General features: G+C 38.9%; 1 protein-coding gene across 1 annotated transcript in view; it reads right to left on the bottom strand.

Moving 5' to 3' along the window:
• Positions 1–5,795: 5,795 nt before the first annotated feature.
• LOC128501308 (potassium voltage-gated channel subfamily H member 8-like) overlaps positions 5,796–13,961 on the bottom strand; it is a 213,783-nt gene continuing 205,617 nt past the window's right edge. The window contains exons 13-16 of the mRNA XM_053470740.1: positions 11,128–11,228; positions 8,715–8,758; positions 6,665–7,445; positions 5,796–5,955 (exon numbers count right to left, since the gene is read on the bottom strand). Coding sequence (XP_053326715.1) covers positions 6,696–7,445; positions 8,715–8,758; positions 11,128–11,228 — 895 coding nt within the window. The 3' untranslated portion in view covers positions 5,796–5,955; positions 6,665–6,695. The remainder of the gene's footprint in view (positions 5,956–6,664; positions 7,446–8,714; positions 8,759–11,127; positions 11,229–13,961) is intronic.

The following is a 13,961-nucleotide window of genomic DNA, read 5'->3' as shown; positions in this document are numbered from 1 at the left end:
CTGAGTTTAGAAATACCCAATGTTTTTATGTTATTTTTTTTGCAAGTTATGGGAAATAAGTAGATTTTGCTATTTCAAAACCATTTCTCCCCAAAATCTGGTCCGTTTGCCCCCATGGCCTATTTGGGACATTTTTTAAGCCGGCCAATACAACCTACCCCATAAAACCATATATTTTTCAAAACTAGACACGCCAAGGTATTTAAAATGCTGATATTTTAACCCTTTCCATGTGCTAATTTTACTACCACCCATGATATTTTAACCCTTTCCATGTGCTAATTTTACTACCACCCATTTGTCAGATTTTGTGGTAGTAATATATTTTTTTCACACAAATTGTAATCCAGGTATAAATGTACAGCTCCTGGATTACAATTTGTACAATGTAATTTTTTAAACATTTTAAAAATATTTTGGACTTTTTCTTTTACATTTTGTTGGAACTGGATGGGTCCCCTGATGGTAAAATCACTGCATAATTATTTTTAAATGTTAAATTTTTTTAAAAAAATTGACTTGCATGGTTGAATGCAGTACCTGTATTCAACCTGCAGGTAGATCCTCTTGAGAACTTTCTTATTTTCTTAAAGGGCATCACCATCTTGCGAGAGGCAAAATCTCACAGTGCGCCCTGTTGCAGGTTTTTGGTGTTGCTGTAAGCCTTGCTATTGAGGCATATCAGCATTAAGTCTTAGGAGCAATCTATGGGATACCCCATAGAGTATATAGCGCATGTTGATGCCTGTGGGAGGGGCCACACGCGGCCCATGCACTAAAGTTCTGAATGCCTTGACATCGATAACATAACACTGATAATCTTATCATGGCACCTGTAGTGGGTGGGATATATTAGTGTCAGGGTTCCACCTGGACTCTGTAATTGTTCACTGTCATGTCTGTTGCAGCCTGTAGAGGTCACCTGTCAGAACAATAATGACCTGACCAGCTGCATCTGCTTTCTTGGGTGCAGCCCTTAAATACCTGCTGATTTCTCAATTCCAGGCCTTCACATTGTAGTTTATCTGCCTACTGCCTGGCCCTGGTCTCCTGCTAACAGCATTCTGATTCTGATTTACCCATTGTGACCTGGCTTTTTCTGACTCTGCTCCTGGATTCTGGTTCGGCATTGATATCGTCTTTCTGCTTCTGACCCGGCTTGTCTGACTACATCTGCCCCCCCCCCCTGATGGCTCCCTGCTCTGTATCCTGTGCCCTGCCATGAGTCCTGCGCCCTGCCAAATGTCCAGTGCCGGTCTCTGGGCTTCCTTCCGTGTACCTTGTCTGAGGCCTGCAAACAGAGTTTATGCACAACAGACAGGCTACTGTAGCTCATATTGCTAAAAAAGTTAGTGCTGGTTCTGATAGAAAGGTGCTGGAACACACAGTGTTTCACAGTTTGATGCATATGGGGTTTTGAAAAAACAAAAACTAAAACTTTTTGTTTTTGGTCCAGGCTAAATCTTTATTGGAACTGATGAAGAATCCTGCAATGTATTTTCTAACAGATTGGTTGTGGGTACTACATTATCTTCAGAAGCGAAGCTAATATGACATTTTTGGACCAGTTTGCCAAGTTTTTAGTTCTCATGGAAACCACCACGTTAATCTAAAAAAGAACCAATATATCACCTAGCAAAAAGAGAATATATAATGCCTAATGCTTAAAAAAAATAGCTTCATTATTAGTTTGTGGTTCCATTTAATTTAACTTTCTCTTTGAACAAGACATGGTTATATAGCTGTTTAGACCTTAAAGGTCACCCCCTCCTACATAGTGACAATGAAAAAGATATATCCAGGTAAGTTCTCAAAACTTTGCACCTCAGGTAGGAACTTTTGAGGTCTTGAATGCTTTTGGGAATTGAGGTAGGGAATTCAAAGAATAGCTGCAGCACTGGTGGAATTGTGGATACATGGGTGGGTAGAAGTGATAATGGTTGAAGAGAGGAGTAAGTCATGGGAAGAGCAAGAATGGCAGCTGGAAATATATTTGGAGAAGCGAGCAAAGCTATAAGGAGCATATCGTGGTTAAAGGGACGTTATAATGTTTTATATGTTCCCAGCAAAAAAAAGAGAATTTTAAAATACTTTGTATGTACTTCAACATGAATCCTTTACCTGTAAAAGATCTACAATATTAGAGCCCTGCAGTGGCCCACCCCCTCTACGTTCTGAGGTAACCAACCAGTGGCAGTAAAGAGTTCCCGTTAAAATCAATGGGAGTGCTTTCTGTAGGGAATCTCATTAGCCCCACACATAAACATAAGGAAATATCCAGGGCTGCAGTTGGCTGCTGGTGAGTATTCTGCGCATGCATGCTGGCAAGTAGAAGATGCATTTGGCTGAACATATATCCTGCAAGCCATGGAGTTGTTGGCAGCAGAAGAGATGCAAATGCATAGGGGATTCTGATGAATCATCCGTGCATTTGCATTGGGGAAAAGGTTGACTTAAAGGTGACGCTGATTACATATTAAAGTGCACATCATTTCTGGACTGTCCCTTAAGGGCTCTTTAGGTAATGGTCAGGAGCTGTTAATTCTGGTGAGTATAGGAAGCCATTGGGACTCTGAATGGATTGGAGTAGTAAAAGGCAGAATGCGGAGGAGGCCAGTTACTATTCCAATAATATAGCAATAATCCATACAGGTTGTCACAAGAAAATGTTTTCATACGACTGGACAGAATGCAGTCGTGTATGACACCAAGGCAGTAAACATGGGCTGTTAGACAGAGGAATCCTGTAGATGTTGAGCTTCATGTAGTGTGATGCCATGCAGAATGCAAATCGCCACTGAGGCATCTGGTCATGGCTTTACCGCTGGTGCAATAATATACTATTTAATAGTGACCAGCTACAAAAAGAAATAGAAAGAAAGAGAATTGAAAGGGAGAGATAGAAGGGATAGATATAGAGAAAGAGGAGAGGAGACAGATGATAAGGGATTTCAAAGAGAAGGCAGAATGAGAGATAATGGAGAGATAAAGAGCAAACAGCTGAAAGAAAAAGAAATGAAAGAGATAATGAAAAAAAGGGATGATCAAAGGGGTAACAAGAAAGGGGAGAGATAATGAAAAAGATGAATGATCATGAGATGGGGGGATTTTTTGAGAAACGAGAGAGAAAGAATGTGTTTGTGTTTTGAAAGTGTTTGTATGTTAGAGTAATCAAGTGCGTGCATGCAAGGGCAAGTGTAAGCCAGGATATGTCAAATATGAAGGGCAGGTATGAATGTACATGTGTATGTATGGGCAGTGATTGGTAAGAGTAGAGTATATGTTTGTGTTTTGACAGTCTGCCCATTACTGTTTTGAGCCTATAGGTTATAGAAGGAAAAAAAGGTGTGCCTGAGCCTGACTGAGAGCATTTTACTTTTATAGTGGCCCAAATTGAGTTGCGGGAAAATGCCAATCTGCTTCGGTTGAGTATACACCTCATAACATCTCATTTATGATTGTCAACTTAGCTTGTTAGGTTCTCACTTTATAATGCTTTTTTAATATGTAGAGATGAAATTCACAACCCCCTGTCAATACCTGTGATATAAAACACTAATTTTCATGGTTGGAACATTTGTTTAGTCCTACAAACTTTCAGCATGTACAATTCACTTGTGCTAGTGATCTCTCTGCATTAGGTAAGACAGTATTGAGGAACTGATGTGTTTAATGTGTTTAGGCATGTTGAATTCAAAGGCCACTATAGGGACAGTCACACTCACATGTTTTAATTTCAAGAATCGGTGAAGCAACAAAGCTTGCTAGACAGACTGGGTGACAACAAGGAGGGGCTTATTCGTTCTCAAATATAGAGGCATATAGAGGTTATTTTTGATTTTTTAAGAAAGAGCAGCCAATAAATATTTTTCCCATGATTGTTCCATTTAGGTGACCCCTTACACTGAGAAAGCATTGCTAGCCTGTCGCTTTACCTCTACATACTAAGGTTTACAATAAAAAAGTAGCAGGCAATGGTTAAGTGCCACTTTTACTGTAAAATGGCTTCCAATAAAATGTCATGAAAACGTGACTCCTGACAATTCTTTGTAGAGCCATCTGACACTCTGAGGGTGGATTTTAGCAACTCCAATTTATTCACAGCGTATCCTGTCAATCATTCCGTTTGCATGCGGGTTTGGCCTGGAGGATATTTGAGAAGTCTATTTAAATTATTTTTTTTCCTAATGATAGCTTTTAGTGTGAAACTGACATTCCGTAGCCAGATTCTTAAACACATTCATGTTGTAAATTTATAAAATGACATAGTTTGTTTTACATTTTAGGATGTTATGTAAAGAATTGCATTAATTAAGTGGTTTCACATTTTTTCCACGTTGGTGGGAAATTTGTAGTAAAGTTAATATTTACAAAGTTGAAGTTTCATTGTTAATGAAGAGTCAATACAATATAATCGTTGATATGTTCCTAGAGTACTGCTGAAGGTTAAAAGGCTGAGATTTGCCAGGAACCCTGCCCACCTACCACTAACATTACCCATTTTGACAATCTGTCCCCACTTCTTTGCCATAATATGCCTATAACCCATCTACTTTATGTTTATGCCATCCCTACAAAGAAATTGTTTTTTTCTGTGTGGTGATACCTGGAGTGTAAGTCCAGTCACTGGACCTCATTTACATGAAGAAGTTGTAGAGGTTAACACAGAGAATTTAAGCATGGATGGGATAGGCATATCACTATCCTGAATCTACGGTAAGTCCAGGGAAACATTATGATTGAGACAAAATGCGCACAATAGATGAGCAGAATGGTTCTTATTTACCATCACATTCTACAATATGTGTTTTAAAGACGCAGAGTCTGTTAATTCTATGTCTAAATCCTGATGACAGCATTAAAGGAAAATATCTAATTGTTGTTTGCAGACCATTGACACAGATCAAACTTTTTATGGCCAATGTGGTATATACAGTATATGTAAATTTATGTATCAATCTGAATTGAGTTCTAAAAAACCAAACTAGATTTATGTATCAAGTATTGGGAAAGTGGAAATATAAGATTATATATAAGATAAAATCACATCCCTATGAAAGTAACTGGTATATACAATTATATAAATCGGTTTCATAAAATTTAGAATAAGAATGTGTTGTGGTAAGTAAGTCAGTGTAACTCCTACAACAGTTATAGAGTTAGAGTAGTGTTGTGACCTATTTTAAATGCAACAGAACAGCATTTAAAAGGTTATATTGTCACTGTTATTTACCTCTGGTCTTATGGTGTTCCCTACAGTATATTAATTATAAACTAAAGCTTTAGAAGTAATGCTATAAAGTATGTAACTTTTTAATTATAAGGCTTCTATTACTATAACTGTTTATCATGAAAGGTCCACCCAGTTTGATTCATGAAAGCCTAATCCCAAACACATATCAACTCCCTCCCCCCAAAAAGTGGTAACCCTTAAGCATAACTTTTAATGAAATATGTAAAAAAATAGATAAAACTAAATTCAGTTTGCAATTCTCCAGGTTCTGTTTTGTTTTATCATTTGTTTATTTTTCCATTTAAAAAAAATGTTTAATTAAAAGCTATGTTTTAGGGTATCTACTCATTTTGACAATTGAAATACCATTACATTCCCCCTTGTGACATGTGTCTTGTTTTAAACATAGCTGTTAATATATCACAGGTTAGAAATGTGGCAACCAGGCACTTCCACATACAGAGATATTTTTGACTGTTCCCCGGTGTAACCATAACCCTCAATAGTAATCTCAGTGCAATTAACAGAGTTCCAATAATACGAAGAAATACATACATGTATATAGTCTTTTAATCCATTATCTTTATTAAAGCAAAAAAAATAGATTCTTCAAGTTGCTTGAGAAAAGCTCCTCTCAGAGAATGCTCCATGCGTTGCACAGCATGCACCTGTAGAGTGATACTTTGTTTTATTCTTTTTCCTGCCTGATATCTCCATTCCATCTGACAGCAAAATATCAAATAAACAGTTTTAAATTGGAAACAAAAGAGAAAATTTAGTATAAACCCAACAAGTAGCAAATATAGAAAAATAAGCTCCTTTTTTGTTATACCCCAAAAAAACAACAAACAACTAAACATCCAGGAACTTTTCCATTTTTGGCTTATCTCTATAAGTTTCCATAGTGGTTGGAAATACAATAATAAAACCATGCAAATATAAATGTTTTTGTTTTTATAAAGTTCTATGCATGTATAATTTTCTACAATCATGCAGCAATACCTTTAATTCCCTTAAGTATTTATGACCTGGATCTGGCTTGAATTATAAGATTGATTACGTTTATGTGTTCTATGATACACCAACTACACTCAAATTTCACTGACCTAAGAAACCATTTTTGATTTTTTAATGTTAAATAAGTTTACTTGTGCTGAAATGTCAAATTGACAAGAGGCTCGATGTTTGGGAAATTGTGTTTACATTAGGAAAATACCAACACATCAGAGATTGTTCATTACAAAGAAATAAAATTATTCAAGTAAAAAAAAATAATTCTGGGACTCAGTTGCATTTAATATTGCTGTTTGAGCAGCGTGGTAGCAGTGAACATTAAATCCAGCAGTGACTAGACATTCTGTTGTCATTAGGCTTCAATTTTGTCACAGTTTAGTACAGCCTTTTAGGGCTCCACTTTGGTAAACATCTTACGGTCAGTGCTTTGGCTTCACCTTCCTTACATCTACACATGGGTGCCTTCATCATCTATAAATCTGATGATGTCTCCCTGTGAGTCCCCAGGTGAACTATGAACCATTTCCAGAGCAGCAGGTAATGTCTCTTTGCAGTCCCTTGATGTCAATCCCAAGAAGTCAGCTACTCTGCCCTTCAAGGGATCAGAGTCTTGAGCGTTGCAAAATAATCTGGTGGATGCGAAAGTCATGTTGTTCTTCTTTGTCACATTCTGTTGACCTAGTGGTGGATGAGGAGCCATCCCTGGGGATGAATGGCTATGTGTTACCTGGCTTACATGGTTCATTTGGGTTTGGGGGTAGTGACTATGGCATGGGGACGGAGTCTGATTCATAGCCAGAGGGCTACATCCTCTGTGCTGCATATGATAGGGGCATGAATGTCTGAGAAATGAGTCCAGTGACAAAGCAGGATGGACATTTGTTCTCCCTGTATTTTCTGTTTGTATTGCCTGAGTAGGAGGGGGGAAGGCCTCCATCCAAGCTGTACTACTCTGGGCTATGTCCACACCACTCTGACCAGTGCACCCTGATCCACCAAGGCTTGGGATGATTCCTTGTGACTGAGTTACACTGCAGAAGCCACTGCTGTTACTATAGGTATTATTGAGAGAAGGGTTGATGAGACCAGCAGAAGGAGATGATATATAGGCTTGAGAAAGTAACATAGGCCTCAGGAGCTGCAGCATCTCACTCAGGTCCTTGCTCAGCCGTGTGACTTGCTGAGAGAGGATGGTCATCTGATAATGAGTGATAAAGAGTAAAGATGAGACGTCATACAGTCAAGCAAATAAGCAATAAAAAAAAATCCCAATTATCATTACTTGGTATCACTTAAGAAAGAGCAGTGACTTGTTAACTTAATTCTTTAGTATATGCTGAAGGGCCTCCTTTGCCTAAACATGTCTTAATAAGTTGGCTGACAATTAGATGATTAGTCCTGCACAAAAACAGAAAATGGTCTGTTTCAGAAACTATAAAATATACCACATTCATCCTTGTTAAATATTTAAACTACTGTTTGTTCACTATAATGCATTATCAGATACTTTTCTTCCAAATTTGAAATTAAATGTAATTAAGTTCAGAGAAGTTGAATGGTCAATCAACTTTAGCGTTAACTTAATTGACCAGATTCACTTGTCATCTCCTCATGCTCCCCATGCCATGCCCAGTGGGATGAGGAATTGACAGATAATAAAATACCCTTCAGGGGAATAGAGCCCACCCTTTCTGCCACATAGGCATGGTGAAGGTTGAAATGACATCTTCTCTTCTACCACTTGTACTGTGGTATGAAAGGAGTTAAGTAAACACACACAGCAAAAGGAACAAAATAACAAAATATACATGCCACTACTTATGCCATCTACTTCTAAGTATCCATGATAAAGGATGAGGATAAAAGAGATCCATTCCAAGGTTCCAGAAGGTTCAAACCTGTTTATTGTTTTTTACCTGATTATCTGAACAAAACCATTGTCCTTGTTTACATACTCTCATGTTCCAGCAACACAAAGTAGTTGATAGGGTGCATTGCAGCATCTACTTTTCTTTTACACTTTAGTCACTACCTCCCATGGACTAAAGATGAGGTCTGACAGCTTTGTTGATCATCAAAAGTTAATTAAAAATAACACTGTATGCTTAGGGTGGACCTTATATACCTACTATGGGGATTCAGACATAGGACAGGTAGACAGGGAGATTTTTAAAATGTTTTGTACTAAACATCCTTCCTCACATAAGACAAGGGAAGGAAGAAAAGAGGCACAAGTAGTCTCTAATAAGACATTTGTTGTTTTTTGTTTTTGTTTGTTTCATGTGCAGAAAAGACTGAGTTCCATATGGAAGATACTAGACATTGTAGCTTATTCTTCTTGTATAACCGTTTACTTTTTGCACTTGCTGTCATTTATAGCTGTGGTTATTTGGAGGGTAATGGAGTAGTGGGAAATAAAGAAAAAAAGAAAGTATAAAATGTAAACTTTTAAGCAATTAACTCTTACCTCTTGATTTAGTTTCACAATGCTTTTCCTCATCTCTGTGTTTTCTGTTACAAGAAAATAAAACAGAATTTCTTTCAACAGCTATAGTAAGGTTGATGTGGGCTTTGGTAAAACTGGAGATGGTAAGCTATGTTCTCTTTGCTATAAAACACATTGCACCCAATAATAAATCAAACCGTGTTTCTTGCCCTAAGCAATGTATGTAGATAGAAACAGCACTAATTAATAATGTTGGTACAGATGTGGGAGAAGAGCGCTCTGTAACAATAAAAATAAGAATGCCACAGCTCCCCAACTGATTAGTAAAAGCAGTGGCGTCGCTACAGGGGGGCAAGGGGGGGCAATTGAGGGAATTAATCTGTGAATGAATGAGTATATGAATGAATGAGTGTGTGTGTGATAGCATGGATGTGTAAGTGCTGGAACCTAGCATCATGGGACTGTGATTGCTGTTAGCAATCACACTCCTATCATGCCAAGTCAGCCAGTACATGCTGAAGCCTAGCTAGCTGCCCCCCTTGTGTATTGATGCTGCCAGCAGTATGGGGTCTACACATCACTTACAGCCACCCTGTACCAGCATGTACTGGCTGACCTGGCATGATAGGAGTGTGATTGCTAACAGCAATCACAGCAAGCACAGTCCCATCATGCCTAGGTACCAGTATTTACTGGTTGCCTGGGTATGATAGGAGTGTGATTGCTGTGTGGGCTGGCTTTGGGGTGTGCAACCTGTGATCTATGCCTGTAATTTAGGGGGTTTTAAATATACCTTTTAATGACGTGTTTTTATGTGAATTCCAATTGATCTATACCTGCAAAGCTGGTTTTCCATACATTATTTATGTATACCCGAAAATACAGTGTTTGTATGTCTTGATTAATACCTGCAATGCTACGTTTCATGTACTATTGTATACCTGCAAATACAGGATTTGTATGTCTGATTCTGTTTATTTGATATATGCCTTCAGTGCTGAGATCACAAGTGAATTTCAGTTGATCTATACATGCAAAGTTTGGTTTGTGTGTTAATGTGTTCATCTATACCTGCTATCGGCAACTGGGGCTAATATTAATATATATGGGCAGCAGGGGCATCAATACACAAGGGGCAAAAACACTAAGGGGGGTATAAACGACAATGCAGTGTGAAAAATCCATCCTGATGTAGACGTCTGTGACGTAGATTGTGTCCTGCTGTTTGTGTGTTTTTGGTTATCAGTGTAGCAGAGCCTGTCCTGTGTGTTTGGATGTGGGTGTGGCAGAGCCTGTCCTGGTGTGTGTGTTCGGTTGTCAGTGTGGCAGAGCCTGTCCTAGGGTGTGTGTTTGGGTGTCAGTGTGTCAGAGCCTGTCCTGGTGTGGGTTTTTGGTCATCTGTTTCCTGGCACTTAACTTACAGTAGGAATTATTTAATTTATATTTATCCAGAGATAAAATGCCCCCCTGAAGTTGTAGGGACTTCAGGGGACAAAACGTTCAAGGCCCTGAAATCATTTAGTGGAAAAGTTATTTATTGTGTTATAATATTTCTTTCAAGGATTAGTCGCACTCAATTGTGGCTTCAGGCTTCCCATGTTGAATGATCAAGTATTATTTTAGCCCAATAACAAAAGTATTCCATAATTCCATAGCACATTACTTTTGGAAATTATGAATGCCCCCCCAGTTTGACTGTGGTATCTTGTGTTCCCCCCCTATATATTGTTTTTAGAGTCGCCACTGAGTAAAAGTTCTCCCTCCTGGACACTCCCACCATGAGCAGACAGGTAAATTCAAGGGAAGAGTATATGCTGAGCAGCAGAAGCGGTATGTTTTAGAGGAATGCATTCCTCCAATGCATAGTTACATAGCCAATTTTTATTTTCCTTCTTGGAAAGACAGGTACAACAGGACCGCTTCAATTTTAGATGTTAAATTATTTCCCTATTAATTTTATGTGTTACTGGAGGGGATGAATTATTTATTTTTAGTCCATTGTTTCATTTAAAGTACATTTGTCCAACTGGCAGCTCTCAAAACATTTGGTATAACCCTTGGTATACCTTACTGCACCTTTAAATATTCTTGTTGGAGACAATCACAAATAAAAAATAGTTTTGGCCTTGAAATAATTCTGTGTTATTGGTTTTGTAAGTGTACAAAATAGGTGCACAAAGCAGTTGCTAATGTTACTATAGATGACTTAAAGCGCTACACCTGAAAAGGTATATGAGGCATCTTTTTGGACCACTGGGTCATACTCCATCAACTCATTTCCTTAGCTCACTAAGATTCTATACATCTATTCTACTGTTACATTATGGAGCAGTGGTTATATCCACTAATACTTTCCAAAATACATTGAGAACATAGAATATATTACACACATTAAGGACTATACACATATAATATAAACTGTGGTGTGGCTCACCAGAATTTCCAGGGGAGTTTTCCTGGTTTATTTGCTTGTGGCTGAAGTCAAATGTCTGAGTAGTTGGAGAACTGCAATCAGTCTCAATTCCATCAACAAACCTGTACATGTAAAGGCAGAAGAGGTGTATTTATTTGTACATTACAAGCTGGCCCAAAAGAGCATTGCATAGTATATATATATATATATATATATATATATATATATATATGTGTATAAATATTTCTTTTTTGTGCATGCATTTAAAGTATTCAGCATTTAAGAATTGTCTTTTTGGCAGCTGGTACTTGCATTTTGCATACACATAGCACTTGCTTTTTTGTCAGTGAGGGATTAGACACTAGTCTGCACGGTTACACATTAAAGGAGTTCACAAGCTAGGTAGCCCTATTAGATTTAATAAAGTGAAGTCAATTTTGTGAAAACTGAAGCCCTTTTTCAACCACCTTATACAACTACTTGCTCTACTTGGTAGTCAAGTTGACTGTAACTGTAGTCATGTTGACAGTTGAGTTTGGTTTAGTGAATATACATATTGTTCATTTGTAGCCAATTTAGTCAAGTTAAACTGAACCAGGGGCATTGCTAGGTCTTCAAAACATCTAGAGCCCACTGCACATTTAATAGCAATAGAGTCCGCTTTGGGAGTGGTCGCTGCACACACTCTATATACAGTATAAATATACAGTATATATTAGACTTGGGCGCCGGCCAACTCTTCATGTTCGTCTTCGTGGGGGAAAAAATCTTCGTATTCCACGAATATTCCCCCGTTCCTGTGTTCGGTTTGGGCGAATATGGGGAACTTGGCCTGTCTCCCCGTCAGGAGTTAAAGGGCCGTGCAAGCGACTCTATTGGAACTTGGCCTGTCTCGCCGCTCTAAGAGTTAAAGATCTTTAACTGATGATGGCGAACCTATGGATTTTCGCTCCTGTTATCTACGCAGCATCACAGGGGTTAATGGGAGCGGAAATCCGTAGGTTCGACGTCAGTAAGCTTAAAACAGACTGTGCTGAAACATTAATGTGATCAAAGTGGGGAAAGCTGTTATACAAAATCAGATAATTAAATTATTTATGACAAACAATCAAGCATATTATATATATATATATATATATATATATATATATTGTATTATTTTACAAAGGAGCAAAATATGCAGGGCTGGAGTAATGATGGCGCACATGGAGCAATTGTTCAAGGGTCCTGTCATTGTCCCACAAAGTAGCAGTTTCATCAGCATCCACTACATTAATAATGCAATGACAGTGAACTACATTTGCACCTGGAAGTGACATTATTTCTCAACACAAAATAAGGGAGCTACTGGCCATGAGGAACATCTGGGAGACAATTTGTGGATGCAGTAAGCACCTCTGGGTGGTTGAGCAAGAAAAGCCCTTTTTGTATAACTGCTCCAGGGCCTCAAATTCCTTAATCTAACCTATCAAAATGGGAAATGCATTCCACTACTTTCACTGTCAATTAACTATGGATTCTAAAAGACATCCCCTGCCAAAATTATCCTCAAGAAGGGTTGAGCTGGACCTGCATAATGCAAAGATAAAAAACTGAAGCCTTCACTAAAGAGGGAGTTTACAGGAGAGTGGAAGATTTACACTCCCTAATATCATTATGCATTATCAAGGGCAAATCTCAGCGAGCTTCTTTTTGTAAAAAGGACTGAATTTGCTCTGCAAAATGCATAGATGTGGAAGGTGTGTGTGACTAATCATTTTTTAATAAAATATGCAGATTGCAATAGATGAAATCACACAATACTTTTACTCTCACTGATTTCTGGGCCTAGAAAGTTTTGTCCTCTGAAGTGACTACAAATTCAGGAAGGCGTTTTATCTTTGGATAAGTAAAAATTAAATAGTTCAATTTAGTCCTACAGTAAATAAAGTGCTAGGTAACAGATGACCAAACACACACACACACACACACACACACACCAGGATGGGCTCTACCACATCGAAACCCAAACACACACATACTACAAGACAGGCTCTGCCACACTAATGCCCAAACCCACAGTCACACCGACACCCAGTCACACACCAGGACAGGCTCTGCCACACCGACACCCTAACACACACACACACACACACACACACACACACACACACACAGCAGGACAGGATTTGTCACACCGACACCCAAACACACATACACAGCAGGACAGGATTTGCCACACCAACACCCAAATACAAACACCAGGACAGACTCTGACACACCAACACCCAAACACACACCAGGACAGGCTCTGTCACACTGACACCCAAACACACACACACACCAGGAAAGGCTCTGCCACACTGGCACCTACATCTGGAAGGGCTAAGATACAACAAATTAAAAAAAGGTATTTTCCACACTGCTTTGTCGTTGCCCCCCTTTTGTTTTTTGCTCCCTTGGGTATCGCCCTCAGCCAGAACTATGTGTATTTATGCCCCCAGACTGTCCCTCCCTTTAGTATTAGTTTATGTAATGGCCCCAGCTGCCCTCTTGTATATTGATGTCGCCAACCCAATTACTGCAGGGCAGCATTTTATCTGGGCTGGTCAGTGATATGTAAAGTTATATGTGTCCTAGAAAACATGGCCGATGTGATCACCCAGCCCCCCCTTTAGTATCATGTCAGCCCTGGCACTCAGGTTGCATTCACAGGACCTGCCTAACACCCATATTGTAAGCATAGGACTTGCCATCGTTGCCCCCAAACAGCCTGCGGCATCCTGGCCTCAAACAGCCTCCATATGACATTCTAGCCTCAAACAGCCTCCCTGTGCCATGCTCCCCCTTACACAACCATGCTATCACACACATAC

The sequence above is a fragment of the Spea bombifrons genome, chromosome 7 (assembly GCF_027358695.1).
Source record: "Spea bombifrons isolate aSpeBom1 chromosome 7, aSpeBom1.2.pri, whole genome shotgun sequence".
NCBI lineage: Eukaryota > Metazoa > Chordata > Amphibia > Anura > Pelobatidae > Spea > Spea bombifrons.
This window is presented reverse-complemented; position numbering and strand designations above follow the sequence as displayed.